General features: G+C 53.4%; 3 protein-coding genes across 6 annotated transcripts; 1 reads left to right on the forward strand and 2 right to left on the reverse strand.

Moving 5' to 3' along the window:
- Positions 1–44: 44 nt before the first annotated feature.
- USP5 (ubiquitin specific peptidase 5) lies at positions 45–13,747 on the reverse strand. 3 transcript variants are annotated; one of them, XM_058558912.1, is made up of 20 exons: positions 13,589–13,747; positions 10,689–10,814; positions 10,361–10,427; positions 10,034–10,167; positions 9,732–9,877; positions 9,285–9,469; positions 8,723–8,817; positions 7,582–7,775; positions 6,257–6,328; positions 5,856–5,943; positions 5,626–5,751; positions 4,962–5,115; positions 4,487–4,661; positions 3,788–3,876; positions 2,961–3,152; positions 2,302–2,445; positions 2,080–2,225; positions 1,708–1,861; positions 1,327–1,411; positions 45–699 (listed from the first exon to the last, which is right to left on the reverse strand). In XM_058558912.1, the coding sequence occupies exons 1-20, from the start codon at positions 13,697–13,699 to the stop codon at positions 606–608; spliced, it is 2,577 nt and encodes an 858-aa protein (XP_058414895.1). In that variant the 5' UTR covers positions 13,700–13,747; the 3' UTR covers positions 45–605. The 3 variants fall into 3 exon arrangements, with proteins under 3 accessions (XP_058414895.1, XP_058414896.1, XP_058414898.1); XM_058558913.1 differs by having other exon boundaries at positions 3,030–3,152; positions 13,589–13,746; XM_058558915.1 differs by lacking the exon at positions 13,589–13,747 and adding an exon at positions 13,059–13,101.
- Positions 13,748–13,847: 100 nt separating this feature from the next.
- Positions 13,848–16,675, forward strand: CDCA3 (cell division cycle associated 3). Of its 2 annotated transcripts, none has more exons than XM_058558919.1 (6): positions 13,848–14,642; positions 14,852–15,026; positions 15,253–15,382; positions 15,657–15,950; positions 16,088–16,191; positions 16,320–16,675. In XM_058558919.1, exons 2-6 carry the CDS (start codon positions 14,907–14,909, stop codon positions 16,473–16,475), a joined length of 804 nt encoding a protein of 267 aa, XP_058414902.1. In that variant the 5' UTR covers positions 13,848–14,642; positions 14,852–14,906; the 3' UTR covers positions 16,476–16,675. The 2 variants fall into 2 exon arrangements, with proteins under 2 accessions (XP_058414902.1, XP_058414903.1); XM_058558920.1 differs by having other exon boundaries at positions 13,855–14,642; positions 15,732–15,950.
- A 1,182-nt stretch (positions 16,676–17,857) lies between these two features.
- On the reverse strand, positions 17,858–23,278 carry GNB3 (G protein subunit beta 3). Its single transcript, XM_058558921.1, has 9 exons — positions 23,150–23,278; positions 22,841–22,879; positions 21,525–21,631; positions 21,382–21,445; positions 21,088–21,250; positions 20,927–20,993; positions 20,639–20,840; positions 19,337–19,553; positions 17,858–18,511 (listed from the first exon to the last, which is right to left on the reverse strand). The coding sequence occupies exons 1-9, from the start codon at positions 23,204–23,206 to the stop codon at positions 18,405–18,407; spliced, it is 1,023 nt and encodes a 340-aa protein (XP_058414904.1). The 5' UTR covers positions 23,207–23,278; the 3' UTR covers positions 17,858–18,404.
- Between the last annotated feature and the right edge of the window lie 1,190 nt (positions 23,279–24,468).

Raw genomic sequence — 24,468 nt, forward strand, 5'->3', positions numbered from 1 at the left:
TTAGCCCCAGGGAAGATAAGTCTCTTCCAAGGTATCAAAGAGGGCACAATTTAGCCATTGTACTTTTATTCACATCGTGTATTTTGGCATTTTCCAGAGAAGGACAGGGAAGAGACAGGGTGGGGGAAAGACTGAGGCAGGAGAGCGAGGGGGCCCCCATTTCCCTCATATCCCTCCTTGACCCACCACACAGGGAGCAAACACAAAGGGGGAGGGGAGGCACGGACACCCCCTCCTGCAGAAGAGGCTGCACAAAGCTACACCCAGGCACACACACACACACAAGCCCCCCTCCACACCAGGGGCCGGCGGGATTACACAGGGAAGCAGAGCACTGTGCGGTCAAGGGTCAGGGAAAGCAACAAAGTCTCCTCACACACAGGCGCCGGCCCTCCGTCCCCTTCCTGCTCTATCCCGAGTCTCTCGAGTGCCCACCCACTTTGCTTGGCCATTTTCCTATGGCCTCTAGCTTCTTCCCTGCTGCTGGGGACAAAAAGAAAAAGGGTACAGAGCAGGGGGTGCTGAAGTCCAGCCCTCAGCCCTCAGCCCTCATGCCAGGTGGTCTGTCCCCTGCCCTCAGTGGTAAGGGGTCAGAGGGCAGGCTCTTAGCTGGCCACTCGCTGGTAGAAGTAGATGTAGCCCAGGTCCTTGGGTGGCTTCTCAGAGGCACACACTTTCTGGTCATTGTAGATCACCCATCTGGGGAAGTGAGAAAGGAGCGGAAAAGGAGGAACAAACTGGGCATTCCACACTGCATCAACTCAGTCTCTCTGACATGGCCCCTGGAGATGATCCTGGCGATTCTGGGGCAAAGGCTCCCAACATTCTCTGACTGGGCCCCCAAACCTACAGTCCAGCTGCTACCTGTCTGAAGGGAGCATCCCAGTCTCACAGGGGTCCCTTCCCTTCCTCACTGTCTTCAGATCCTGCAGTATCTCTACAGCTACCCCCCACCCATTTCTGTTAGGCAGGGGTCAGCAAACTTTTTCTGTAAAGGGCCACACAGTAAATATTTCAGGTTTTGCAGGCCATCTGGTCTCTGACACAACTACTCAACTTTCCTGTTGCAGCGTGAAAACAGCCACAGACAATACATAAATGACTAAGTGTGGCTGTGTTCATTAAAACTTTATGTATAAAAGCCGGTGCCCAGACTCAGCCCTTGGGCTGCAGTTCGCCAATCCCTGCCTTCAGGCATTGTCAATTCCTGGTGTATTTGCCATCCTTTACCTCCTCCCACAAATACTCCAAGGACTTCCAGGATGTCCCCACTCATTCCCACCTCCACTCCCCCATTCAGAATGCACACTGCAGCCCCTCCCTCACCTGCCTTCCTTCTTGATGTGGCAGACGTAGTGACCACACATGGTAGAGGTGCCCATGTGACTAATGAAGGCAAAGAGCTGATACTCTAGGGAAGGGGAGACAGAGGGCAGAGAAGACAATGAGAGAGGAATCCTTGAGTGACAGTCCAAAGATGTATCTAACAGCTCAAACTCAGGACATGAGGGTCAAGGAAGGCGGGGCATATATTGGGTCAAAAGTCTGTCTCAGCCTCCTAGAATCCCACCTTCAGAAGTCACGTTCATGGAAAAGCTTCTGACCCCTCTGCCCCCTGAGGGAAGCAGAGCTGCCTTGGAATGAGGATCTGGCGTAGCAGACTGGCTAGATGCCACCAGGCCTGTTCTGTTTCCCAGGGACACTCACTTCCAGGACCATCCCGGACTTTAGGTCCCACTGGCACAGACTCAGAGATGGAGTCGGCAGCTGAGCGGCCCTCCGAGATGTCCATAGCAGCTTCTGCATCGAGGTCATCAATGTGACTGAAGATCCAGTCCACAGCCCGTTCTAAACTATTGTTCTTGGAGAAGAGGGAAGCATTACTGTTTGTAACAAGTTCGTGGCAAGAAAACTACCAGTGAAGGCCTCAGCTCCTTCATCACAGCCACAGAAGGGTGCAGCCCTGGCCTTGGCAATACCATTCCAGTTGTCCCTGGTCTTACTCATGAAGGATGGAACCTCACTCCCACCTCCTTCTTCCCCACAGGCTCCCAGTCCTCAGCTGGGGGCAGCCCATACCGTGGCCCGCAAAGCTTTCAGGGCCTGGTCCCGGGAGAAGCCCATGGAGACAATGGTGGTCACACAGTCCTCTGGAGGGGGGTCAGCTGCTGCACTTATGGAGCCAGGCCCGCTGGAGCCAGGCAGGATGAGGGGGTTTGCAAAATCTGCAGAGGTGAAGGGGTTGAAGTGTTTAGGGGAGCATAGTGGTCTTGCCCCGCCCTGCTACCCACCCCTGCCTACCTGGATCGTCCATGTGCGACATGACCCAGTTCATGGCAGCCTCGGCCCCACTGTTGCCTGTGTAGTAGACAGCTTTGCGGCAGGCATCCATAGGGAAGCCCATCTCCACCAGCTGGATAATGACTGATTCATCCAACATGGGTGCTGTGGTGGGAGAAGTGTGGGCACTGTGACCTGTCTCCTTGGGCCACTGTCTGCTCCTCCTCCCTCACACAGTCCAGCCCTCTAGCCCTCTTTCCAACCACTCATTCCATGCATTTTTCTTCCATGGCCTGGCACCTTATTCCAGAACTAAAATGACAACACAACATAATGTGGGTCCAGCCGTATCCTAAAGGTGCAGGACTGAGGCTAAAGATCCCCCATGGATCCCCTTCCTTGCCCATTCTCACAGAATGGGCCCCGTTTCTGGAGTATGGTACCCGCCCCGACCCCCAACCTGTGAGGTAACAAGGGTAGAGGTGATTAGCCAGTGCGACTGCCATCCACACAGAGAATGTGGCTGGGAGTGCTCTAGTCGCTCCTCACATCCATCAAGCGGGCAGAGGAAATGTGAAAGGGAGGACAGGAGAAATGCAAAGGACAGGGCCACGGGGAGGCAGGCAGAGAAGACCCATGTCAGCAAGGGAGAGAGACGGGCAGGAAGAAGAGTCACTAACATGTTGGAGAGGAGAAGTGAGGGGAGCAGAAGGAGTCTTCGTCTTCGTTGCCATAGAAACCAAGGCTACCTTTGGGCTCATCCGGAGTGACCAGGGGTGGGGCAATGTCAGGCAGCTCCTCCTCTCCAGGCTGCAGCCCGGCACCCCTCAACTGGGAGATGTCCAGCTCCTCTGGCATCTCAATGGACACATCTGTAAGTGGAATGGCAGGCAAAGGGTCACCTCAGCAGCTTCCAGAGGCCCTCCCTGAAAAAGCACTTTGGAAATCTCCAGCCTCTTCCCCTTGTCTTGGCACTGCTCTATAGTAAGGAGCTGCACAGAGCAGTACCAATCTTAGGGGTCCCAGGGTAATAAAAATAACTGTGGGCCTGGGAGTCAGGAGACCTGGATTCTAGTCCTCGATCTACCACACTTGAGCTCTGGGCAGGGAAGTGGGGCTCCAACCTGTGCAACAGAATGATTCTATACTTCTGTAGTCTCAACTGATGGAGGAAATAAAGTTACATCAGCAGTTCTCCAAGTCGTCAGGGGCCTCTGAGACCCATAAGAATGAATTGTTTCAAGATAGTCAAAATGAAAACATCTTATCAATCACAAAAATAAAACAATGAACATCACTTTTGGTTGTAAATCATAACTATAAAATCAAAGAAGTCTTTTAATATTTTTAGTCAGTGCTTTTCAAACGAGACACACTTTGAAACATCTAAGGTAATATTTTCTCCTTTCAGAGGAAAGTTTGAGAAACACTAGTTTACATGTGTTAAGGCCCCTTCTTTTTCTAGCATTTTCTGCTTAACCTCCCTTGCTCATCCCAGCCACCATACCCAGTTTCTTGGGCACCCAGTCTAAGCCGAAGGTGAACTTCTTGATCTGGATGACCAGGTAGTCAGGGAATGAGGCAAATCGTGTGGTCCTAGAGAAGAGAGAATGTCCTGGTACCCAGAGAATCCCAAGGTCCTCCTCTCCTGAAACCCCCACCCTGGGGTTCAGCTTCTCGTGGGTAGAAGACCTAATCCCCCAGAAGATTCTCCATATTCTTATCTTGCCCTGGGCAGGCATCAGAGCCCCTGCAGACAAGGAGCAGCAGAAGTGAGGAGAAGGAGCTGAAAGATGGCTGAATTCCCATGGGACCAAAGCACTCTTTCAGATCTCAGCCCGTGCCAATGACAGAGTTAGGCAAAAAGTAAGTCCATTTGCTGGAAATCCAAGTTCTGTCCACAACTGATACTAAGTGCCTGTGCTCTGCCAGGATAGAGAGAATGAGTGAAGAGATGCTGCACTAAAAAGTGACCCTGTCCCATGAGAGCAGAGGGAGCAGTAGGGGCAGGATGAGGTGACGTGTAGTAATCACCCGAGTCCAATCCTGCTGGGGCCTCTTGGTTCCCTCGGGCCCCGATTACCAGCCCCAACTGATACAACCCCGAGATTCCAACCACAAAGGGATGCGAGAATGAGTAAGAGGCAGATGGTATCTTTGGGATCACCCTGACATGGGTTCGAAACCTGACCAACAGGACACTTACTTGACAGCTACGGACTTGGCCTGCAGGGCCGTGCTCCAAAAGTCGTCGACCTGCTCGGGAGCCCCATAGGCCTCTAGGCAGGAGCTGAAGGGCACCTGGGCCCGAACCAGGTCTGGCAATGGCAGCTTCTCCTCTTCGGCTTGCCGCTTCTTCTCCTCATACTCCAGAAGCTCCTCTGGTGACAGAATTGGTAGGTGGATCCTTCAGAGCATGCTGCCTCCTTCCCTCCCTAGCCTCGCCCTACTGGCTCTGTGTCCATGACTACTTCAGCTCCTCCATCGCCCACCAACCCCTCAAGCCTACCAGACACACATCCCTCTATGATCTAGCCTATCTTTCTCAACACAGCTGTGCTGACAAGCTGGTGGCTTTGGACCTCTGGCTGGGGGAGCAGGGCTCTGCTCCTTTAAGGTCCATACACTCCTCCTAGACCTCAGACTCCGTCTGCACCCAGGCCTTGCTGAGAGCAACCCACCTTTGTTAAGGGCTGCATCCATGGGCACAGGCAGCTGCATGATGTAGTCCACTCGCTGGGTGTACTTCACCTTCTCTGTGGCCAGGCACTTGATCTTTTCCTCCACCAAGAAGCGGAACACTTCATTAGGATTTTCAGAACTCCGGCAATTCCTCTATGGGAAAGAGTCAGTGTGGGGAGGTCTGGGCAGCCAGGCAACGGAATGGGGGCCTCAAAGGGTCAATGCGGGGTCAGGGAGAGAGGGGAGTAGAAGGGAGACTACCACTAAGAGGCAAAGGAATGTAAGAGTAGAGTAGAAGCCTTCCCTAATTAACCATCCCCCTCCCCCATTCTGGCCCCATCACAGCACTGTGGGACTGGGATGGGATGTGCTTGTATTTTTCTTTATAAGCAGTAAGCATCCTCGTATCATTTTCTCTGGGTGTTCCCTCCATTAGGCTGCCAGCCCATCAAGTGTAAGAATCCCTGCTTGGCTTTACTGTTCTCCTCAGGTGCAAAGGCTACTCTCAGGGAAGGCTCAGTGCATGCAGATGACCAGGTTACAGGGGTGGGACTGGGTTGGGGCTGACAGAGGAAAGAATGGGCAGGAGAGAGAAGGGAGAGAATTGCAGGTAGATGGAAGGAGTGTAGAGAGCGCCCTCCCTTGCTATCTCCCCAGCCTTACCTCCACCATGTTGATGAGGTGAAGGAAGAACTCTTGGGCATCCTGCTGCCGGTTGGTGGAGAACTCAGGGTGACCCTTGCCAATGAGGGCCTTGAACATCCGAGGGGCAATGCCATCTTGAACTTCCTAGGCAGAGCCAGGGCAGTGACTCAGCTGGGGCGCAAGAGGCTATAGTGGCCTCAGTTTCCCCATAATTCCAGAGCCTGAAAGGGACAGAGTCCCAGACTCACCTTTTGTTCTGGCACCTGCTCCTCATCGCCCGACTCTGATGCTGGCTTGGAATACTCTCCTGAGAGAAGGCCATGGCCCAGCTTGGCCCTGTGTTAACATCCAAGAGAACCTTTTAGCTTCAGTCAACTAATGATTGTCTGACATCTATCTATACCTTTTTCTCCCCAACTTAACCCCTGCTCATAGCCCTCCTTAGACAACTCTATAAAATGTGAAAAATCTTAGAGTCCATAGGAACCCAACTCAAGGCAGACAGCATGCCCAAAAGGCAATCATCTGAAAGCTCCTAACTAACCAGGGGCTAACTGCTGCCCACTCCAGGCAGTCAAGGAGGAGAAAGAGGCATACAGGCTGCGAGGTTCCTCTCCACAGCCTTTGTACATAGGACCTGGCTACATACACCTGGGTGCTGAAGTCCTGGGTCGGGTCCGTCGGGGCATTCTGGAAGATCTTCTCCAGCTTATCCACATACCTAGGAGCCAAGGGAAGGATAATTGGAGTGGCTCTGGCCCAGGCTCAGAGGAAAAGAGAAGAGAACAATTATCTCCTAGCCCAGTGAACAGGCTTCCTCCACAGTGGGGAGTTTGTGGTTGAACCTTTGAGTCCATTTCTTTCCAGCAACCTGCCCTTCCTCCCCTTCTCAACCATGTCAGCATGCAGTGTACTTGGAGACATTCTTTCCCAGCCTCCTCCCCAAGAGAGAGCCGCGGAAGGGAGAAGACAGCCTGGGAGAGGATAAATATTGTTGATATTCTACTGAAGGGAACTGGTCAATACATTCTTCTTTTTTTTTTTTTAAACTTTTTTTTTTTTTTTTGTGAGGAAGACCAGCCCTGAGCTAACATCTGCCAATCCCCCTCTTTTTGCTGAGGAAGACTGGCCCTGGGCTAACATCCGTGCCCATCTTCCTCCACTTTATATGGGATGCCGCCACAGCATGGCTCAACCAGCGGTGCGTCGGTGCGCGCCCAGGATCCGAACCGGCAAACCCCAGGCTGCCGCAGCGAAGTGTTCGCACTTAACCGCTTGCGCCACAGGGCCGGCCCCTGGTCAATACATTCTAAGTTTTCACATACGCGTCAGGTCCTGCCCAATTAGACAGTAAACTCGTTTTTTTTTTTTTTCCCCCTTTTTCTCCCCAAAGCCCCAGTAGATAGTTGTATGTCATAGTTGCACATCCTTCTAGTTGCTGTATGTGGGATGCAGCCTCAGCATGGCCGGACAAGCAGTGGGTCAGTGCGTGCCTGGGATCCGAACTCAGGCTGCCAGTAGCAGAGGGCATGCGCTTAACCGCTAAGCCATGGGGCCAGCCCCAGTAAACTCGCTTATGCTAAGAATCTGCCCTTCTCCTATCTTAGTGTCGGAAGCCCTTCCCTCTCTCCGTGTGCTACATGTCCATGTTAGCTGCTCATGTGATGTCACCAGCCTAAAATAAAGACCACCTGCTCACCCTCAAGTCAGTCAGGAGGCCACAGAGAGCCCTGGGATTTGGTATTCCACTCTGTCAGTGAGGTTTGTGCGTGGCTGGGTGATGGTGATGCAGTTCTGTAACCTGCTCCCCTCGCAGCACACCAGCCACAGTGTAATAGGAAACGAGACTGAGCTAGAACACAGAGGTGCTGAGGGCAGCTGAAGGAGGGGTGTACCTACAGGCTGGAGACCAGGAGCTGGGGTGTTAGGGGTGCAGAGCCAAGGGGCCAGCAGTGAGGAGAGGGCACCACTCACTTCCTCTGGAAGTCGGGGATGCTGAAGAGCACCTGGACCACCGAGTTGAGGTAGCAGCTGTTACCCAGGTTCCGGATGCCTGTGTAGCCAGGCCCGAACAGGGGTTTCAGTGGGACACCTGACTCCTGGATCAGCTCCCATTCACCAATCCGCTGGTTCATATCTATCTCCAACTCCGTCATCGTCTTGTCCGTCTGCATGGGAAGGGGCACTTCAGAAGGGGTGAGAAACTCAGCCCTGTGTGTTTTTGTGTGTGTGTGTGAGGAAGATCAGCCCTGAGCTAACATCTGATGCCACTCCTCCTCTTTTTGCTGAGGAAGATTGGCCCTGGGCTAACATCCGTACCCATCTTTCTCTACTTTATATGGGACACCACCACAGCATGGCTTAACAAACAGTGCATCGGTGCGCGCCCGGGATCCGAACCTGCGGGCCGCCACAGTGGAGCACATGCACTTAACCACTACACCACCAGGCTGGCCCTAGCCCTGTGTTTTTACATTGATCTCTCACAGGGTCTAGGATGATACCCAGCTGGAGCCTAGAATTTGTTGAATTATTATGACGTGGGAGACACGTCGGATATCATCCAAGAGCAGAAGGCCACAAGCAATTGTCCCAGAGGCCAGTTAGTCATCAGGCCTCTGCTTGAATGAAATGAATGTGCTTCCCTCTACCTGAAGTGTTTTTTCCATTCAGAATCACTCCTCCTCACCCTTCAGATCTCCACTCAAGCATCACTTCCTCAGGGAAACTGCCTTGATCCCCTAAATGAGGCCAGGTCTCCCTGCTGTAGACTACTGTAGCACCCTCCATGTTTCTTCCATAGCACCCATCAGTTTGTAGTTATTCACTTATTGACGTGAGCTTAAGATTAACATCTGCCTTTCCATCTAGAATGTAATTCTATGAAAGCAAGGACCACACCTGTCTTATTCACACAGTGACTAGCACACAGCTGGTACTCGACAGTATTCAATGAACAAATCAATGATTCTAGAAAGCGTTTCAAAGGAAGCCAACATATCTTGGCGACTGGGACAATTATGGCAGCTCTCTCCACACTACCTCAGCCTCAGGTAAGGAAAAAGGGCCTGACAGGGGCAGGAATGAGAAGAATCTGAAACTGAAGGGGTCTCACCTTCTGCATCTTCAGCATGTCGATGCCAAAGTGGGACAGGTGCTCGGCCAGGTTGGGGTCCAGGACCATGTCATCCTCATCATATGAGTACACGTCTAGGGCAGGAGGCAGGAGCAGTGTCAAAGGGGGTGGCTCAGGATTGGCCTGGCCACCAGTCCCACCCCCTGCCCTGAGGGGCCTTGGTAGGAGAGAAGGACAAGCCTGTAAGGGTAACCCTCTTGGCTCCCTTGAATATCAGCGAGGTCACAAGCCCTTCTGGGATTGGCTGTCAGGAAAGATGGGGTGAAGCACGGTGAGAGTTGGAATTAATTGTGACTTGACCCCATAAAATAAGGAACTAGGGTCAGAAGGGTTTGGAGGGATACTCACTAAACAGTCATAATGATGGTAACCTCTAGGAAGGGGACTGGGATTTGGGGGGTTAATTGAAGATTTAGTCCCATCTGCAATATTTTCATTGTTTATCAAGAGAATATGTTTATGTATTATTCATGTCATATAAAATGAATAAGAGTTAAAACACATTTCAGCGTGGAGGCGGCAAGAGGAAGGGAGGGAGTACCAGCTCCATCAGGTGTGATGGTGCCCAGCTTGACAGCTAACGGGTAGCCTGTCTCCCTGTAGTGCTCCACAGCGTGGTTGTTGCCCCCACTGCCATCGAAGTAGCGTCGGCCACAGAGGATGGAGCCATCTGTCAGGTTGAGCCACAGGTTCTCTCTCATGTCACACTTGGAGCACTTCCAACCACTAACCCAGGGAGAAGGAAATTAGCTGAAATACGGGTCAGGGGTATACGGGAGTGGTAGAGAGAGGGGGCTCTGCGGGCCCCCTGCCAGTCCAAGATCTTGCTCTTCTCCTCTCCTCTGACGTCCCCTTGCTTAGTTCTCCTCCCCCAAGTCTCCCTCCTTGTCCTGCCCCTGACCCTCTCTCCCGCCAGATTCCCCAGGAGGGTGGCCTCTTTGCCCCTGCTCTGGGGGTTGCGCCCCGAGGTGGAGGGGCCAGGCCTCACCAGGGAGGGATTCGAGCAGGGTTGTCCAGCTGCTTGAGGCTGAAGGCATGCTTAGACACCTGCCGTACTTCCCCATCCCAGGCCTGCACCTCCTGCTTGCGGGAGGCTGAGTCGGCCGACAGTAGGGCCTCCACCGCACTGGTCACCTGGGGGAAGCAGAGGGTCAGAGACGGTACCCAACCCCCAGCCCCACATACCCCTCTAGCCCCTCGGTCTTCAGCTTGGTCAGTGCTCGCCCAAGACATCACTGCTCTGGTCCCACCTGGCCTAGAATCTTGGGTAGAGCGGGAAGGTACTCCTACCCGATCTCTGACAATGTCAGGCAGTCCCCCCAACCCATCCCGGGCAATCTCCAGGTAATCTGGCAAAATGACAATCTTCACATCCTCATCGTATTCAAACTTCTCCTCGTTGAGGTCAAACCCGCCTTCGACACCTGGTGAGACAGGGAAGAAGAAGGAGAGTGGGACAACCACCACAGGCAAACGTCCCTCTTCTGATTCGGCACTTCACTTTGTCACCCCAGAGCTCTAGGGCCACTGATCGGGCCCATTCTTTTGGGGCTTTCCTAGTACCTCTGAGAGCAGGAAAGACCAGCTCAGGGAGAATAGGGTGGCAGTGGTGCTCACCAATAGCCAGCCGGGTGGGCTTCTTACGGGGGGGGTCTCCAGTGCCTGTAGTGGTGTCCTCCTCTTTCTGCAACGAGGCAGGAAAGGCAAGATCAGCAATAAGCACCAGGGAAGGGACAAACGGGGAGGATCCGTGGGATGGAGTGGGTTACCCTCGGAAAAGAATGGAGCTAAAAAACAAGTGCTGAGTTTTAATGACATCAACAGAAATGGGTGAGGGGGAAACTGAGGCCTATAGGAGGTCAGAACGGAAGAGACAGATTCAAAATCGGGGCCCAGTGGGATGTGCCTAAATGGCCCCAGGCCTTGTCCCAGCCCCAGTCCCTACCGGGCGCCGGGTCCGCCGGAGGTGCAGGTAGACTCGCTGGCCGGTCTTGTTGAAATGTCTCTCCACATACTGTTTCCCAAAGCCCAGGAATGTGTTCATGCAGATGTAGAGGCCACCCTCAGACTCCTGCAGGATGAGAGGCAAGGAAGGAAACACAGGCAAGATGCAGCCTGGCCAGGTGTGGAACTAGGACCTGGGATCAGAAACTGCTAGTTCCCAGAAGAAAGGTTCTGTGCTCTAACACTGTGTGGCTCTTGGTAAGTCATTTAGCCTTTTAGGACCCAGTAAATGGCTAGGATTCTATTTCCTCCTATGACTTTGATACAAACCAACAAGGACACCTGGGGCTGAGCAACACCTATCAGTCACTATTCTCATTCCTTCTTTGGGCTCTGGAGCCCTCCAGTCAACTGCAGAGAGCTCCCTTTACCTCTTTCCTGGAGTCAAGAGATCAGGAAAGTAAATGAGGATCAAATACTGTGGACTTCTAGTGCCAGAGATTATATTCAGAGTGGAAAAGGGTCCTTTCCTGGGAGAGGAAAGACCTCCATGTCACACACTGAACCTAAACCAGGGACACCAAGACAAACCCTACTCGATCTCCACAATTCAGAAAACCTTCCAGACTGGAGGAGCAGAGATTCCAGCACCTGAACAGGACATCTAACCCCTGAGCTTGCCAGCAAGCCCAGATCTGTCCTTTACCACACTGTACTAGGTAGTCGGACCCTGGTCCACACTGGGCCCTCTCCCTCCTCTCCTGCTGAAGCCTCACTCCAGGGGAACCATGTCTTACACGGGGCTCACAGCTAAACCTGGACCCAGTCTGGCAGGGACACAAAATCCAGCATTCTCCAGCCACAACCCTGCCACCTCCCCTCTGACCAACAACTAAATCCCCACTGAGGTCCCATCAAGCTCCAACCTCAAAGCCATCCTCTTTCTAGAACAACCTAGCAACACCTGCCGAGACAGCTAGAACACATATAACCCAAGAAGAAAACTGGGAAAGATAAGTGTCCACCCTAAATCACAGCTGAGCAGGGAGGATGCACTTCCCCAAAACTGAGCAAGGCTACCAGTGCCTTTGTGAATAGAGTGATGGAGAAGGTGGAGGAGGAAACTGAAGACAACAAGAGTCTTCACTCAGATACAAGCAACAACAGGCATCTCCTCCCTGGAATAAAAGCCTCAGTGGCCTTGAAAAATTCTCCCCTGTGATATTACAAACAGGCTACCCTTTAAGACAGTTTTTGGTCCCACAGATTGCTCTGTACCACTTCCTAGAACAGCGTGGATTACAATGTTCATGAACAAACAGAGCATTTCTCACCAGGGAGGTCAAAGAAGCTCTCTTTCTACCATGAACCCAATTTGAAGATAATCAAATATGCCTGAAGTTGGTTAGCAAAGCAATTAGGCCACACTGGAGATCTCTTGACTTGGGGTGAGAGAAGGAAAGTGTAATAAGATTACAAAAACCCCTTTTGGATTATTCAAAGCAATTACTAGAGAGAGAAACAGGAGTGTAAAGAGTGAGCCACCGACTTCTACCATCTGTTGGTTATTAAGAAAAATCTTTCCCTCCTGAGCAAGATGGTGCTTCACCAAGCCCTGCACCTGATAAACTGGGAGGCCTGTGGGAGCTCTGCAGTGATCCAACTTCTCTGTCGGAATTGAAAGATGCTAGTTTCACCAAGGACTGGGAACCCTGGGGCTCTGCTCTGAACCAAAGCCAGACTTCAGAGAAGTGGCACATCGTCTGAAGCCCAGATCAAAGCCCAGTAAACCAAGCAAACCACAATTCACAGGGATGATTCTGAACTGGGCCTTAGATCACGCTGCTATACCCAGCACTGGTGATGCATTAATGAAGCCTTCCACTCTGACTTGCAATTTTCCCAGCCACGAGTTGGTCTGGCTGAACACCCTGGGCAGGGCCCAGCAGTGGCTTGAGGGGAGGGGTGGTGAAGAGGGTGGATCCCAACCAGGCTGCTGCCCTCTCAGTTCAGGCTCTGGCCTGGCTGATGGCTTGTCTCTGCTAGAGGGTGACACAGGAAGGCAGAACTGCAGGAAGGGAGGTACCGGGTGGAGTCTGCAAAACGTGAAGCATGGTGTGGGTGGAGGCTTTGTCTAACTAGTCAAGAGTGGGACCAGGATGGGAAAAGGGCCTTAGTAACCTCTACCAAGGAAACCATCGCCTTGAGAATACTTTAAAAAGGGTTCCCTCTGCTCTCTGTGATGGGCAGGAAAAAGAGGGGGCTGCAGCCATAGTTCACCTCAAAAAAGAAACGACTAGAGCTTTCCTCTCCTCTTTCTTCCCCTCCCTACTACCAATGACCCACCTCCCCGCCCCCTGTCCCTACTGACCATGGATGGAGGCTCTCTAACTCGGCCTTTCTAAGAACCCGCCTTCTTCATGGCCACTTCCAGACTACTAGGCGCCTAGGAATTGCAGTCCCCACCCTCCAACCCCAACCCCGGGCCAGAACAGTAGGGGGTCCCCCCCCATCCCTCCTACACGAGACTACAAAACCCGGAGAGCCATGCGCGACAGGCAAGGCCACCTCCCAGGCTTTCGCGGGGTCCACTTGGGGGATGTAGTCCGACGATCGCGTTTTGCCTCTAACTTAGAATGGCAATGAGGGGAGTGACCGACTACAATCCCCACAGTCCTCCAGGAGATGGGGAGCGGGCCAGGCGGGAGCGGTGACTTCCGGGGGCGGTAGTCACACGACAGCTCCAGCTAATTAAAAGCAAAGGCAGGGAGTAGCGTGAGGGACTACAAGTCCCATGGTGCATCGCAGGGAGGCGGTAGCCCAAGCCTTGCAGGCCCCGGCAGAATGACCAGGGCGATGGAAGGAAGTCGTGATTGCTGCGGGCCTGGGGAATGGGCTTACCGGTGTGTCGAAGGAGAAGGCGCACTCGTCTTTGTGGACCCGGTCTCCAGCCTTAGGGACCCGGATCGTCGGTAACACTGACAGCAGCGCCTCCTCACTCAACTCCGCCATGACACCGGCAGCAGCTTCTCCACACAGCGGCTCCCACCGTTCCCAGTCCCCCACCCCCTACTCCCGCCGTCCAATGAGCACTGCACGTTAGGCGCATGCGCTAAGGGAAGACGCGCGAGAACGGCAGTTGGAAGGAGCCTGCCTACTAGCGCTTCACCCTGTGCCCTACTCTCTACTGACGCCAATGAAAAGCGCTTCTAGTGCAGTCTGTCGTCGGAAGAACCAATCCCGCTCTTCCAGGCAGAGCGCACGTAGAGCGGCGAGGGGGGCCCCGGAGTTTTGGCTGCTCGACTCTGGGATCCCTACACTCCCTTCGCGTGCCTTCTATCGAAGAGCAGAAACTGACGGTTGTTTAAACAAATCAATCCCAGAAACTTTCCTGGGCACTTGTCCAATCGGAAAATAGACGGGCAGTTGTCAGCTTGGTGTTTGAAAAGGGGCTGTCCGATGAGGCGGAGTTTGAGAGGGTAGTGTCGAGTGATTGATTACTCCGTCAACCAATAAGGATTACGATCTCTCTCGCCTCAGAAAAATGTTCGTAACTCCGTCTCTAGCTGGATCTGTAATAATTCATGATTCTAGTTTTTTTAACAAAATCATTTGGTTTACAAACTGAAGGTCTCAGAAGCAAAGACTAGCACTCCTCAAGATCTCACGATGGACAACTCGAAGCCTGATACGGAACAAAAGTCCCCTTATCGAGGGGGCGTCACTCCTGGGCAAGCCAAGCCGCTGTCCATTGGCCCCATGGTCCCCGTGACAGACGTCCTCCCAACCCAATGGCTTTCTCCACTGGATTCGGGTCTCACGTAGCGGGCCTATAACAGCCTGTGTCGGCTCAGCCAATAGGGTCAAGGGAGGGGGCGTGGCGGGAGGTTTGAAACTCAGCTTCCGGGAGTTAAGGCTTGAGCTGCTGTGCGCCTAAAGGTGGGACTGGGGCCAGGTAAGTGATTTAAACAAATTATTAAGTTACAGGCCCCGATATGCCCAGAATGAGCCGTCTTGTCAGCTGCACCAGTCATTGTCCCCGCAGAGGCCTCTGGCCCAGCGGCCAGGAGGTTCCTCAGTTGGGAACTGTGAAGATCGGGGGGTCTGGTGTCAGAGGTCGGACATGGTCACGGTAAGGGCTGAGACCTGAGTCACTTCTCACAGGCATCACCTCCTCGCCCTGGGCCGGGCCCTGCCCACCCTATTCCTCCTGGTTGAGATGGGCACAGCCAAGAGCATCCCAGTCACTCCAGCGCGGCCTCCGCTGCACAACAAGCATCTGGCCCGAGTGGCGGACCCCCGTTCACCTACTGCCGGCATCCTGCGCACTCCTATCCAGGTACTCTGGGCCGGAGTAGGGGAGGCAGAGAAACTGAATTCTTGGACCTCTGCCTAACCTGATTCTGAAAGAGCCCTCACGCCCCCCTGCTTTGTCAGTCAGGGTGGGGTAGACTGAATGTCTGAGGGCCTTGGCAATTCCTGCCTAGAATGTCAGCCTGAGGCTAAAGACCTGGGAGGGAAGAAGAGTCAGAGCCCAGACTTGTTCTAGGCTTTGGTTTTGATAGGTGGAGAGCTCTCCACAGCCAAACCTACCAGCAGGGGAGCAGCTGGAGGGTGCTGATGAGGCCCAGGACTCAGATCCCCGCTCTCCTACCCTTGGCATTGCACGGACACCTATGAAGACCAGCAGCGGAGGTAAGTGTTGAGCCAAGGGAATTCTGATAAGGCCTAGCATCCTTGGGTAGGGTCAATGAAGCCATCCTCTCAGGGCTCCTTAAAGCGGCCTCCATCCTCCTGCTTTGAACCCATCTCCCTCTTTTCTCAACATTTTGCTCCCTCTCACCTTGATTTCTCTCTTTCCAATCCCTCACTCACCAGGGCATGAATCCTAAGGCTCCTGTATCCTTTCCTCCTTGCTGAATGATTTGTTATCAGAGGGTCACTATCCCACTTCACTTCTCCCCTCTAGAGCCACCAAGTCCACTGGTGAAACAGCTGAGTGAAGTATTTGAGACTGAAGCCCCCAAATCAAATCTTTCCCCAGAGCCTATTCTGACCTCAGAGGCACCTTCAACTTCTGAATTGGACTTGCCCCTGGGCACCCAGTTTTCCCTTGAGGACCAGGTGCCACTTGGGAGCCAAACTGAGCTCCCCTCCCAGCAGGTGTTTTCCAAGGAGGAAACAGGACAGCCCTCAGAAACCGCTACGGCCAGCCATGTCTCAGACAAGCCCTTGAGAGACCCTGAGACTCCCCGATCTTCAGGTACAGAATCTAAGGGCAAGGTATAGTGAAGAGAAGTTGGGATAATGTTCTGAGATAATGGCCATGGGTGAATGTAGGAAGAGTAAACTGTAAGCCCCTAATTTTGGTTCCTTGCTTTAACTTCTTACCCACCCTAGGTTCTAAGCGCAACAGACGGAAACCAAACGGCAAAGTACTAGGGAGATCTCCCCTCACCATCCTGCAGGATGACAACTCTCCTGGGACTCTGACACCACGACAGGTAAAGGAAGAGAAGGTGAAAGCTATCACTAGGAAGTTCAATGTAGAGGGTGGGAGGCCCTTTTACCCGATCTTCCCTCTCCTAAACAACCTCCCTTCCTCCCCGACCTCACACACTGCCTTTTACAGGGTAAGTGGCCTTCTCCCCTGAGTGAAAATGTTAGAGAACTAAAGGAAGGGGCCATTCTGGGAACTGGACGACTTCTGAAAACCGGAGGACGAGCATGGGAGCAAGGCCAGGACCATGACAAGGAAAATCAGCACTTTCCCTTGGTAGAGAACTAGGCCATGCGTGGCCCCAGCACTGGGTTCCCCAGGGGCCTAGTGACATTCACTACTCTCACTCCTTCTCTCCCTGGGAGACTGGACACGTTTGTTTTCTTCAATTCCCCCTAAACTACCAACTCTGGGACTGAGAGCTTTTTTGGGCTTTGTTTGTGTCTTATGTGTGTCTTGTAAATTAAAGGAAGTAGTTTTAAATGATGTTTGAAAGTGTTATACTTGGGCCGGCCCCGTGGCTTAGTGGTTGAGTGCGCATGCTCCGCTGCTGGAGGCCCGGGTTCGCATCCCAGGCGCGCACCGACGCACTGCTTCTCTGGCCATGCTGAGGCCGCGTCCCACATACAGCAACTAGAAGGATGTGCAGCTATGACATACAACTATCTGCTGGGGCTTTAAGGGAAAAATAAATAAATAAAATTATTAAAAAAAAAAAAGAAAATGTTATACCTAACCCTTGCACCGGGTCTTCTGCATGTAGAAAGGCAGCCTGGGGACCTTGTGTTGCCTGGCCTGAGTGTCCCCTCGCTGATCCCTCCGAGCCTCTTTTATGTATGTCCCTTCAGTCCTGGTGTTCCCCAGGGCTCGTCTTTGGTCTTTTCCTCTTTCTCTCCCTAGGTGTTCTCTTCTAGAGCTTTAGCTATCACTTACCTATATTCTAGTAACTTCCAGGTATCTCTGTGTAACCCTGACATTTACCCAGCTTCCCCATAGGTACTTCAAAGTCAGTTTGTCTAAAGTTGAATTTGTGATGTGCCAAAAGCTATTCCTCGTGCTCTATTCTGTATCCACCCAGTTGCCCAAACCCAAACCTTGGCCATCATCTTGAATCCTTCCCTCTTAATATCTCATATCCTAGCTCTTTGTCACTAAATCCTGGTGATTTTATATCTTTAGTCTCTTCCCCATCCCTTCCCTTGCCTCTCTGTCTTGCATTTCTTACCACCTCCCTTCTACCTTGTTTCCCTCCATTCCCTCCAGTCTCCCCTCCCCCATTTCATCAACCTACACTGCTACTAGGGTGATCTTTCTGAGAAGCATCACTGATCACGTTACTATTCTGCTCAAAACTGTTCAATGTTTCCCCATTGCCCTTTGGATCAAGTCTAGACTCTTGAGCTTGGCATTCAAGGCCTTTTATAACCTGATTCCTTCTCACCGTAACCCTCCTGTACAAACACATACACACCATAGGCAGGCTGTAGTGAACTGTTGTGCACATGCTCCTGCAGCCACCTGGTGAATACCGTCTCCTCCTAACCCATCTCAGGCCTTCCCCATGAGCCTTGGGGCTTCTGCCTCCCCACTACTTTCTGCCCACAAGCTGCCTGGTACCCAGCCTTTATCATTGCACCTATAATACTTTCTTACTTAAGTGGGACCTGCATCTTTTTGGAACAGAAGTGGGGTGGAAGCCAAACATCACAGACATACCAGGGTGCTACACTTTATTGCAAGTGCTTTAGGAGAGAAAAAAAGGAGAGAAAAAGGAGAAAGCATGAAAGAGAAGGGGACCCAAGTGGTGCCAAAGCCACAGTCCTGGGGCTGAGCACCCTGTGCCACCCAGGTCTGGACAAAGGTAGTGGCTCTGGGGGAGGAATCCTAGGGCCTGGGGCCTCAGACTAGAAGGCTGCTAGACCTGCCAGGGGCTGGGGAGGGGTCCATTGTCCTTGCTCATTCAGGGAGAAGCTGTCAGGACCATGGAGAGAGGAGGCCATGGGAGGAGAGGGGGCAGTTCTTTGCCCCTGTGTCCCTGATTCTGCCTCCCAAAGGCACACTCCCCATATTCCCCACTGCCCTCAAAGGAGAAAGCTTGGTGGGAATGGCTGCCCAGGGTTGCGTGGGGTATAGAAGAGAAAACCGTAAAGAAATTGGGCCGGGGAAGGGGAAGCTGAGTGTCTTCATGGCCTTTTGACCTCCTCTCCTCCAGCCTCCTCAGTTCCAGATTTTGAGGAAGCTGTCCCAGGAACCAGTGGCCACAGCCATCCCATCAGCTGTGACCCCCAGGCAGCTGACCCTGTTGTCGTGGCCAGAGAGGGTGCCTGAGGAGAAGGGAAAGGGGTCAGCCTGTTTCCCTAGCTGATTTGGCAGGGAGCATGTATGCATGTGCAGGAATCCTACGTTAGGGAGCCTGGGCATGGACTCTGCAGGCCCTGGTGGAGACTGGGAGGCTGAAAGAGGATTAGCTCTAAGGGGCGGAATTCTCTTGAGGCCAATCTCTGTCAAGAACCCCGGGGTGGGGGAAGTGTCAGTGTGCTATGAGAAAACAAGGGCACCTTGTTTTCAGACAGTGGGGAAGGTAACCTTGTAGTCCTATTTCCAAGTGAAGAGACTGAGGCCCAGAAAGAAGGTACTTGCCCTGGGGCGCTCAGAAAGTAAGCAGCAGAGTTAGGATTGGGATCCTGACTCTCTGGCTGGTGTTTTCATTCAGCATCTGGTCTCCCTAGAGAAGAAGCCACACTATCCGATTCAGCTTCAGACCAGGCTGGTCCTAGAGAAGCCGCTAGGTCGGGTCAGGGCCCTCAGGTCCCTCTGGATCTTCTAGATTCTGCTCATGGCGTAGTTCCCCGAGATGACCCTTTCCTTCAGTGGGTGCCCCTGAAACCCAGAACTGACTGGACATTCAAGGTCCACGGGTCTGGGGATGACCAGAAGGAGCTTCTCTGGCAGGGAGCAGCTATGGCATTGGGTGGTGGAGAAGGGCCTCTTAGAGCAACTTTTCTTTGAGAGAAGATGGTCCTAGATTAGGAACTAAGGAGGACTGGATTCTGGGGGTAGAGCTCAGAGTTATCCAGTGAGTAGGGAACAGCAGTGAGAGGGTCCCAACAAGGGGAGCTGGCGGGAGGGTCCTTCCAGCTGGTCCTTACCCACACGCTCGCATTTCATGGAGTCCCAGACGTTGCAGTTGAAGTCGTCGTAGCCTGCAAAGAGCAGGCGGCCGCTGAGGGAGAAGGCCACGGACGTGATGCCACAGATGATGGTCTCATGGGAGTAGGCGGTCAGCTCCTGGTCGGCCCGCAGATCAAACAGGCGGCAGGAGGCATCGTCCGAGCCCGTGCAGATGGCCTCTCCATTGGGGAAGAACTGAGGGGACAGTCAGCAAAGCAGTCAGGACTCAGACCTGGGCAGCCTGCTGCCTCTGCTGCCCTCTCCCTGACTCCTGCCTGGTGGCTCCAGGGCCAGCTGCTTCCCTCAGCAGCCCTGCCTGTCCCTTCCCCGGCCTGTGGTGGGAAACAGCTCAGTCTCCACCGCTGACATTTATCACGAGCCAGCCGCGTGCCAGGGGCTCCCGACAACCTTCACTTGCTCCTATTACAGGGCTGCAGGCAGGCATTATCTCCACCACATTGCAGGCGAGAGCATGATGCTGAGGGAGGGAGGGCAGCTTGCCCAGGGTCACGTGGCTGGAAGGGCGGAGGTTGTCTCAGCCTCTTTCGACTATAGTGGGCCGGATCAGAGTGGAAGAACAGGGCTAAATACAAATGCATAATCTGAATCTCGTCATGAGCAAATGTCAGACAAACCCACAGAGAGGGAAGGTCTACAGAAAATCAGTTTGTACTCCAAAAATGCCAGTGTCACGACAGACAAAGAAAAGTGGAAAAACAGTTACAGTTTAAAGGAAACTAAAAAGATATGGCAAGGCAATGCAATGCATGTTCCTGGAGAGAAAAATACATTGCAATTAAGGACATTTTGAGATAATTGGTGAAATTTGGGTATAGACTGTAGGCTACAGTATTGTGTCAATATTAGATTTCCTGATTTTAAGAATGATGCTGTGGCTATGGAAGAGAATGGCCTTGTCTTTAGGAAATATACACCAAAGTATTTAAGGGGTAAAGAGCATGATGTCTGCAACTTACTCTCAAAAGACCAGAGGAAAAAAATAATAACAAAATGTTAGGTGTATATGTCTGTCTGTCTGTCTATCTATCTATCCGTCCATCCCTCTACAGAGAGAATGATAAAGCAAATGTGGCAAAATGTTAGCAGTGACTATGGGTGAAGGCTAGATGGGAGTTCTTTTTATTATTCTTGCAACTTTTCTGTAAGGTGAGGTTATTTCGAAGTGGAAGGTTAAAAAGAAAGGGTAGGGAGCTGTGGGAGGGATGAAGGATGTGTGGGCGTGAATTTGTCCCGGGAGCTGGAGCACAGAGGGGGCTCACGCAGATAGCGTTGATGTCCGACTCATGGCCAGTGAAAGTCTGCCGGCAGGTCCCCTCCCGCACGTCCCAGAGCTTGGCGCTGGCATCACAGGCCCCCGAAATGAAGAGCTTGAAGTCAGGAGATACAGCGAGACTCATGCAGTCCCCCGTGTGTCCCACAAACACTGTCTTCTGCTGCCCGGTCTCGATGTCCCACAGAGCACTGTGGGGAGGAAGGGAGGCTGTCACAGAGCAAGGCCAGCACAGAACTGCCTCCCAAGCCCCAGCTCCACAACTTGCAGTCCTCACCACGTGGTGTCCCCGGAGCTGGTCACAATGTTGTTGTCGTCCAGGAAGCGGCAGCAGGAGAGATAACCTGGGGGTGGTTAGGACAGTGTCCTGCCTGCAGAGCCACAACCCGCCAGGGCCGGGGCTTCCCTAGACCCCCTGGGACAGAAAGTGGGTCTCACCTGTGTGAGCAGAGAGCTCCCGGCTGACCTTGACATTGCCCTCTCGGGATTTGAGGCTGTAGATGGAGCACATGTTGTCCAGCCCCCCACATGCCACAAAATTCCCTGACGGGGCATAGGCACAGGTCATGACCCAGGAGGAGCGCAGCGGGATGGCATGAACCTGCAGGAAGGCAGGTGTGGGCAAAGGCAGGACCTGAGCTGGGCTCCCAGGTGTGGAGGGTAGAGGAGGGTAGGCATAATGCCCCCAAGGAAGGATGGGGTGATGGAGGGGCGAGGAGGCAGGGCTGGTACCTTATTGGTGGTGTAGGTGTCCCACACGATCAGCTTCCCATCTTGCGAGGCACTTACCAGCAGCCTGGGGACAGGGTACCCCATGTCACTCAAGCCTCTCCTTCTTGCCTCCCCCTCCCCTCTGGGCACATCGCAAGCCTCACTTGGAGTCAGTGGCCCAGTGCATGGCATAGATCTTGGCCAGGTGTCCTCGTAATGTCCGCCGTGTCCGCATCTGGACTCGTCCTGCGACCTCTAGGCCAGACACCAGCTGCAGAAGAAGAGACATTAGAAATCTGGGTGAGCAGAGTACACGCCCTGATGTCAGTGTCACAGCCACTGACCTGTACAAGTTTCTGCTCCATGCCAGGCCCTAAGCAAGGCCCACAGGCTTAGAGAAATAAGTCTCTGCCCCGGAGTGGCTTAGACCGATGTGGGAGACAGACACACGCATAGCGAGGGGCATGTTGCTAAGTGTCTAACAACCACCTCTCCAGTGTAGGGTGGGGGGGTGGGAGGGCGATGTCCATCATGTAAATACTCCCACCTTGACCAATTTCAAGCTGCCAAGTTGAGGTCACTGAACACGGACTTGGGATGAGAGGCCCACATTCAGCCGTCCCAAGCCACCAGGAGGCTGCTCTCACATACCACTGCAGCTCAGCCAGCTCCTTAGCTTGGCGCCCAGGGCATCGCCGTGACCTGAACTGCACCTCCTAAAATTTGTGGTCCTATGCCCCTTAAACTCTCAAGCTTCCAGACTTAGGCTGGGGCTCCAGAGTCAAAAGACTTGACTTGCCATTTACTTGCTTTGTTATCTTGGGCAGGTTACTTAACCTCTCTGAGCCTGTTTCTTCGTCTGTAAAATGAGGTTTATAGCAACTACCTTATGGGGTTATCATGAAAATTAAATGAAATTATGTATTTAAGGAACTTAGCCCAGTGTCTGGCTCATGGTAAGTGTTAAATAAATGTTTACTCTTATTATTAACATATTTAATCCAATCTAAGATGCCACCAACTCTAAGAAGCACCATTCTTTTATGAGTCACTAAGAAAGAAAAAGGGCTGCCAGTTATAATTGTAGGGCATCACTATTGTTGGCTGCATCAGAGATGTCAAAATGTGAAAAAATGCACCTTAGAATCGATGTAGTGCAGCATTAGACGACTAGGAACCAGAGTCTGGGAGGGCTTTATGATTTACGAAGTGCCCTCCCTGTCTTCATCCTCACCAAGAGGGGCGGGTGGGTAATCACTCTTGTTTTATGGACGGACTTGGAGAGGGCCAGTGTCTGCATCCTCTCCCTCCAATACAGTGCCTGGCCCAGAGCAGATCTCACTAAGTGTTTGCTGAATGAATTGATTAATGCTGTTCCTCGTCCCAAGGACATGCTGGACTAAAGCTTGAGCACCAGGCTGTTGCTGGTCAGGGAGCAGCCCCCACCCCGGCCCTGCCTCAGGGGGACAGGAGGTCTCACCTCTGCCAGAGTAATGTCAGCACAGGCTTTCCTGGCCTCCTGGGGGGAAAGCAGACATCAGGGGAGGGCAAGGGCAGGGTGGCGGTGGGGGGTGCGTGGGCCTCTGAGGTAGATGGGCTTGGGGCTCTAGGGTTTGGGGGGCATCTCAAATATGAGATCCAAGCTTAGAAAGTCTCTGGTCACTTCCAGGTCAGGGGTCTCTAAGGTGTCACTCAAAAGCAAATCCAGCCCTCTTGCCCCCATGCCACACTCCCTCATGTCCCGGGCTCCATGTTTTCTGGGGCCCCAATGGGAGGGTTCTGGGGTTACTGTGATCTGCTTCTTGAGCTGCTCCGCTTCCTGCCGCAGCTGCTCCATCTCCCCCATGGCTGACAGGTCGAGGGCTGGCTCCGGCTCCTGCCAGGAACACGGAGTGGGTGTAGGGGGATCCCCTCAGGCCATGTTTCTGTCCCTCTCACCCCACACCGGACTCCTCATCAGGGCTGGAGCCCACTACAAGAAACAGGGAAATGACTGAGGGGTCTGCACCGCCTCCCCCCGCTAGCCTCTGCAAGTTCGCAGTCCTGTGCAGGTGGCCCCAGCGCTGCCCGAGCCCTCCCTGCAGCCCCCAGCCCCCAGCCCCAGAGAGTAGAGCCAGGCCAGCTCCCTCTTACTTGGGCTCTGCCTGGACCTCTCCTAGGTTTCCAGCTCCCAGGCGCCTCCTCACTCCCTCAGCTGCGATGCCCGCCTGTCACCTGCCCCAGCTCTGCTGCCAGAGGAGCTGGCCTGGCCTGGCCCTGACTCTGGGTGGGGGACACTGACAGGGAAGGGTAGGGCCAACTACGTCAGGGAAATGAAATCAGCTAGCAGGGGTGGGGGGAGAGGACGGTGGGAGGTGTGAGGCTTCTAGAGAGACTTGCGCCCAGCCGGGGGGAGGGCAGGGAGCAGGAGTGTGGGGCTATAGAGAGGAGCAGCCCGCACAACAAGCCCTGGAGGGAGGAGGGGTTGAAGGGGTGCTTCCCTGGCCAGTCTCTCTGTGGGCAGAGAAAGAGCATCAGGCCCTGTGGGCTTAGAGCAAAGCTGTGAGGATTAAGGGTTGGGGTTGGGAGGGGTGCAGAGGAGCAGCAGAATCACAGCCCCAGTGGCCCCCCAGGCCCTGGCCTCACCAATGGTGATGATCTGGCAGTCAGGGCCTACCTAGCAACCAGGCCAGGAGCCAGAATATAAGGGTGAGAGATGACCCATTGTCAACACCCAAAACTTTGTTCCTTAGCTCGGGGTGGTGGGGGAAGAGGGTTACGGTGAATATGGGGAGGGTGCAGGTAGGAGCTTAGATTAGAAGGACTGATCTGGATAATCCTTCTTCCCAACAAACCCCAACCAGCTGCCCCTGGGTCTGATGCTGGTGGGTGGGGGAGGTACAGAGGATCTCAAGAGAAGGATGGACACGACTGCCCCTGCTTTCGGTAAAGAAAGGATGGCAAGTGGAGGGCAACCCCCTCCCCTGCTCCCACCTGGGGTTCCGCCCACTCCTTGCCCCATGACTCACGGGGTCCTGCTGGGGCTGTGAAGGCAGGAGCCAGAGGGATCAGGCTGCCCTAAGTCTCAGCCAAGCTCAGGGAAGAAAGGGCTTAGAGTTGGAGGCCCAA

Source organism: Diceros bicornis, chromosome 17 (genome assembly GCF_020826845.1).
Source record: "Diceros bicornis minor isolate mBicDic1 chromosome 17, mDicBic1.mat.cur, whole genome shotgun sequence".
Classification (NCBI taxonomy): Eukaryota; Metazoa; Chordata; class Mammalia; order Perissodactyla; family Rhinocerotidae; genus Diceros; species Diceros bicornis.

Excerpts from the sequence above, each read along its gene's own strand:
- USP5 (XM_058558912.1), bottom strand. The coding sequence starts at position 13,699 with ATGGCGGAGTTGAGTGAGGAGGCGCTGCTGTCAGTGTTACCGACGATC. Across the intron at positions 10,815-13,588 it reads CCTTCTCCTTCGACACACCG|GAGTCTGAGGGTGGCCTCTA; the intron begins GTAAGCCCATTC and ends CTCATCCTGCAG. Across the intron at positions 10,428-10,688 it reads TCCGGCGGACCCGGCGCCCG|AAAGAGGAGGACACCACTAC; the intron begins GTAGGGACTGGG and ends GCCTCGTTGCAG.
- CDCA3 (XM_058558919.1), top strand. The coding sequence starts at position 14,907 with ATGGGCACAGCCAAGAGCATCCCAGTCACTCCAGCGCGGCCTCCGCTG. Across the intron at positions 15,027-15,252 it reads TCCTGCGCACTCCTATCCAG|GTGGAGAGCTCTCCACAGCC; the intron begins GTACTCTGGGCC and ends TGGTTTTGATAG. Across the intron at positions 15,951-16,087 it reads TGAGACTCCCCGATCTTCAG|GTTCTAAGCGCAACAGACGG; the intron begins GTACAGAATCTA and ends TACCCACCCTAG.
- GNB3 (XM_058558921.1), bottom strand. The coding sequence starts at position 23,206 with ATGGGGGAGATGGAGCAGCTGCGGCAGGAAGCGGAGCAGCTCAAGAAG. Across the intron at positions 21,632-22,840 it reads CTGACATTACTCTGGCAGAG|CTGGTGTCTGGCCTAGAGGT; the intron begins GTGAGACCTCCT and ends CTTCTTCTGCAG. Across the intron at positions 21,251-21,381 it reads ACACCTACACCACCAATAAG|GTTCATGCCATCCCGCTGCG; the intron begins GTACCAGCCCTG and ends GCCTTCCTGCAG.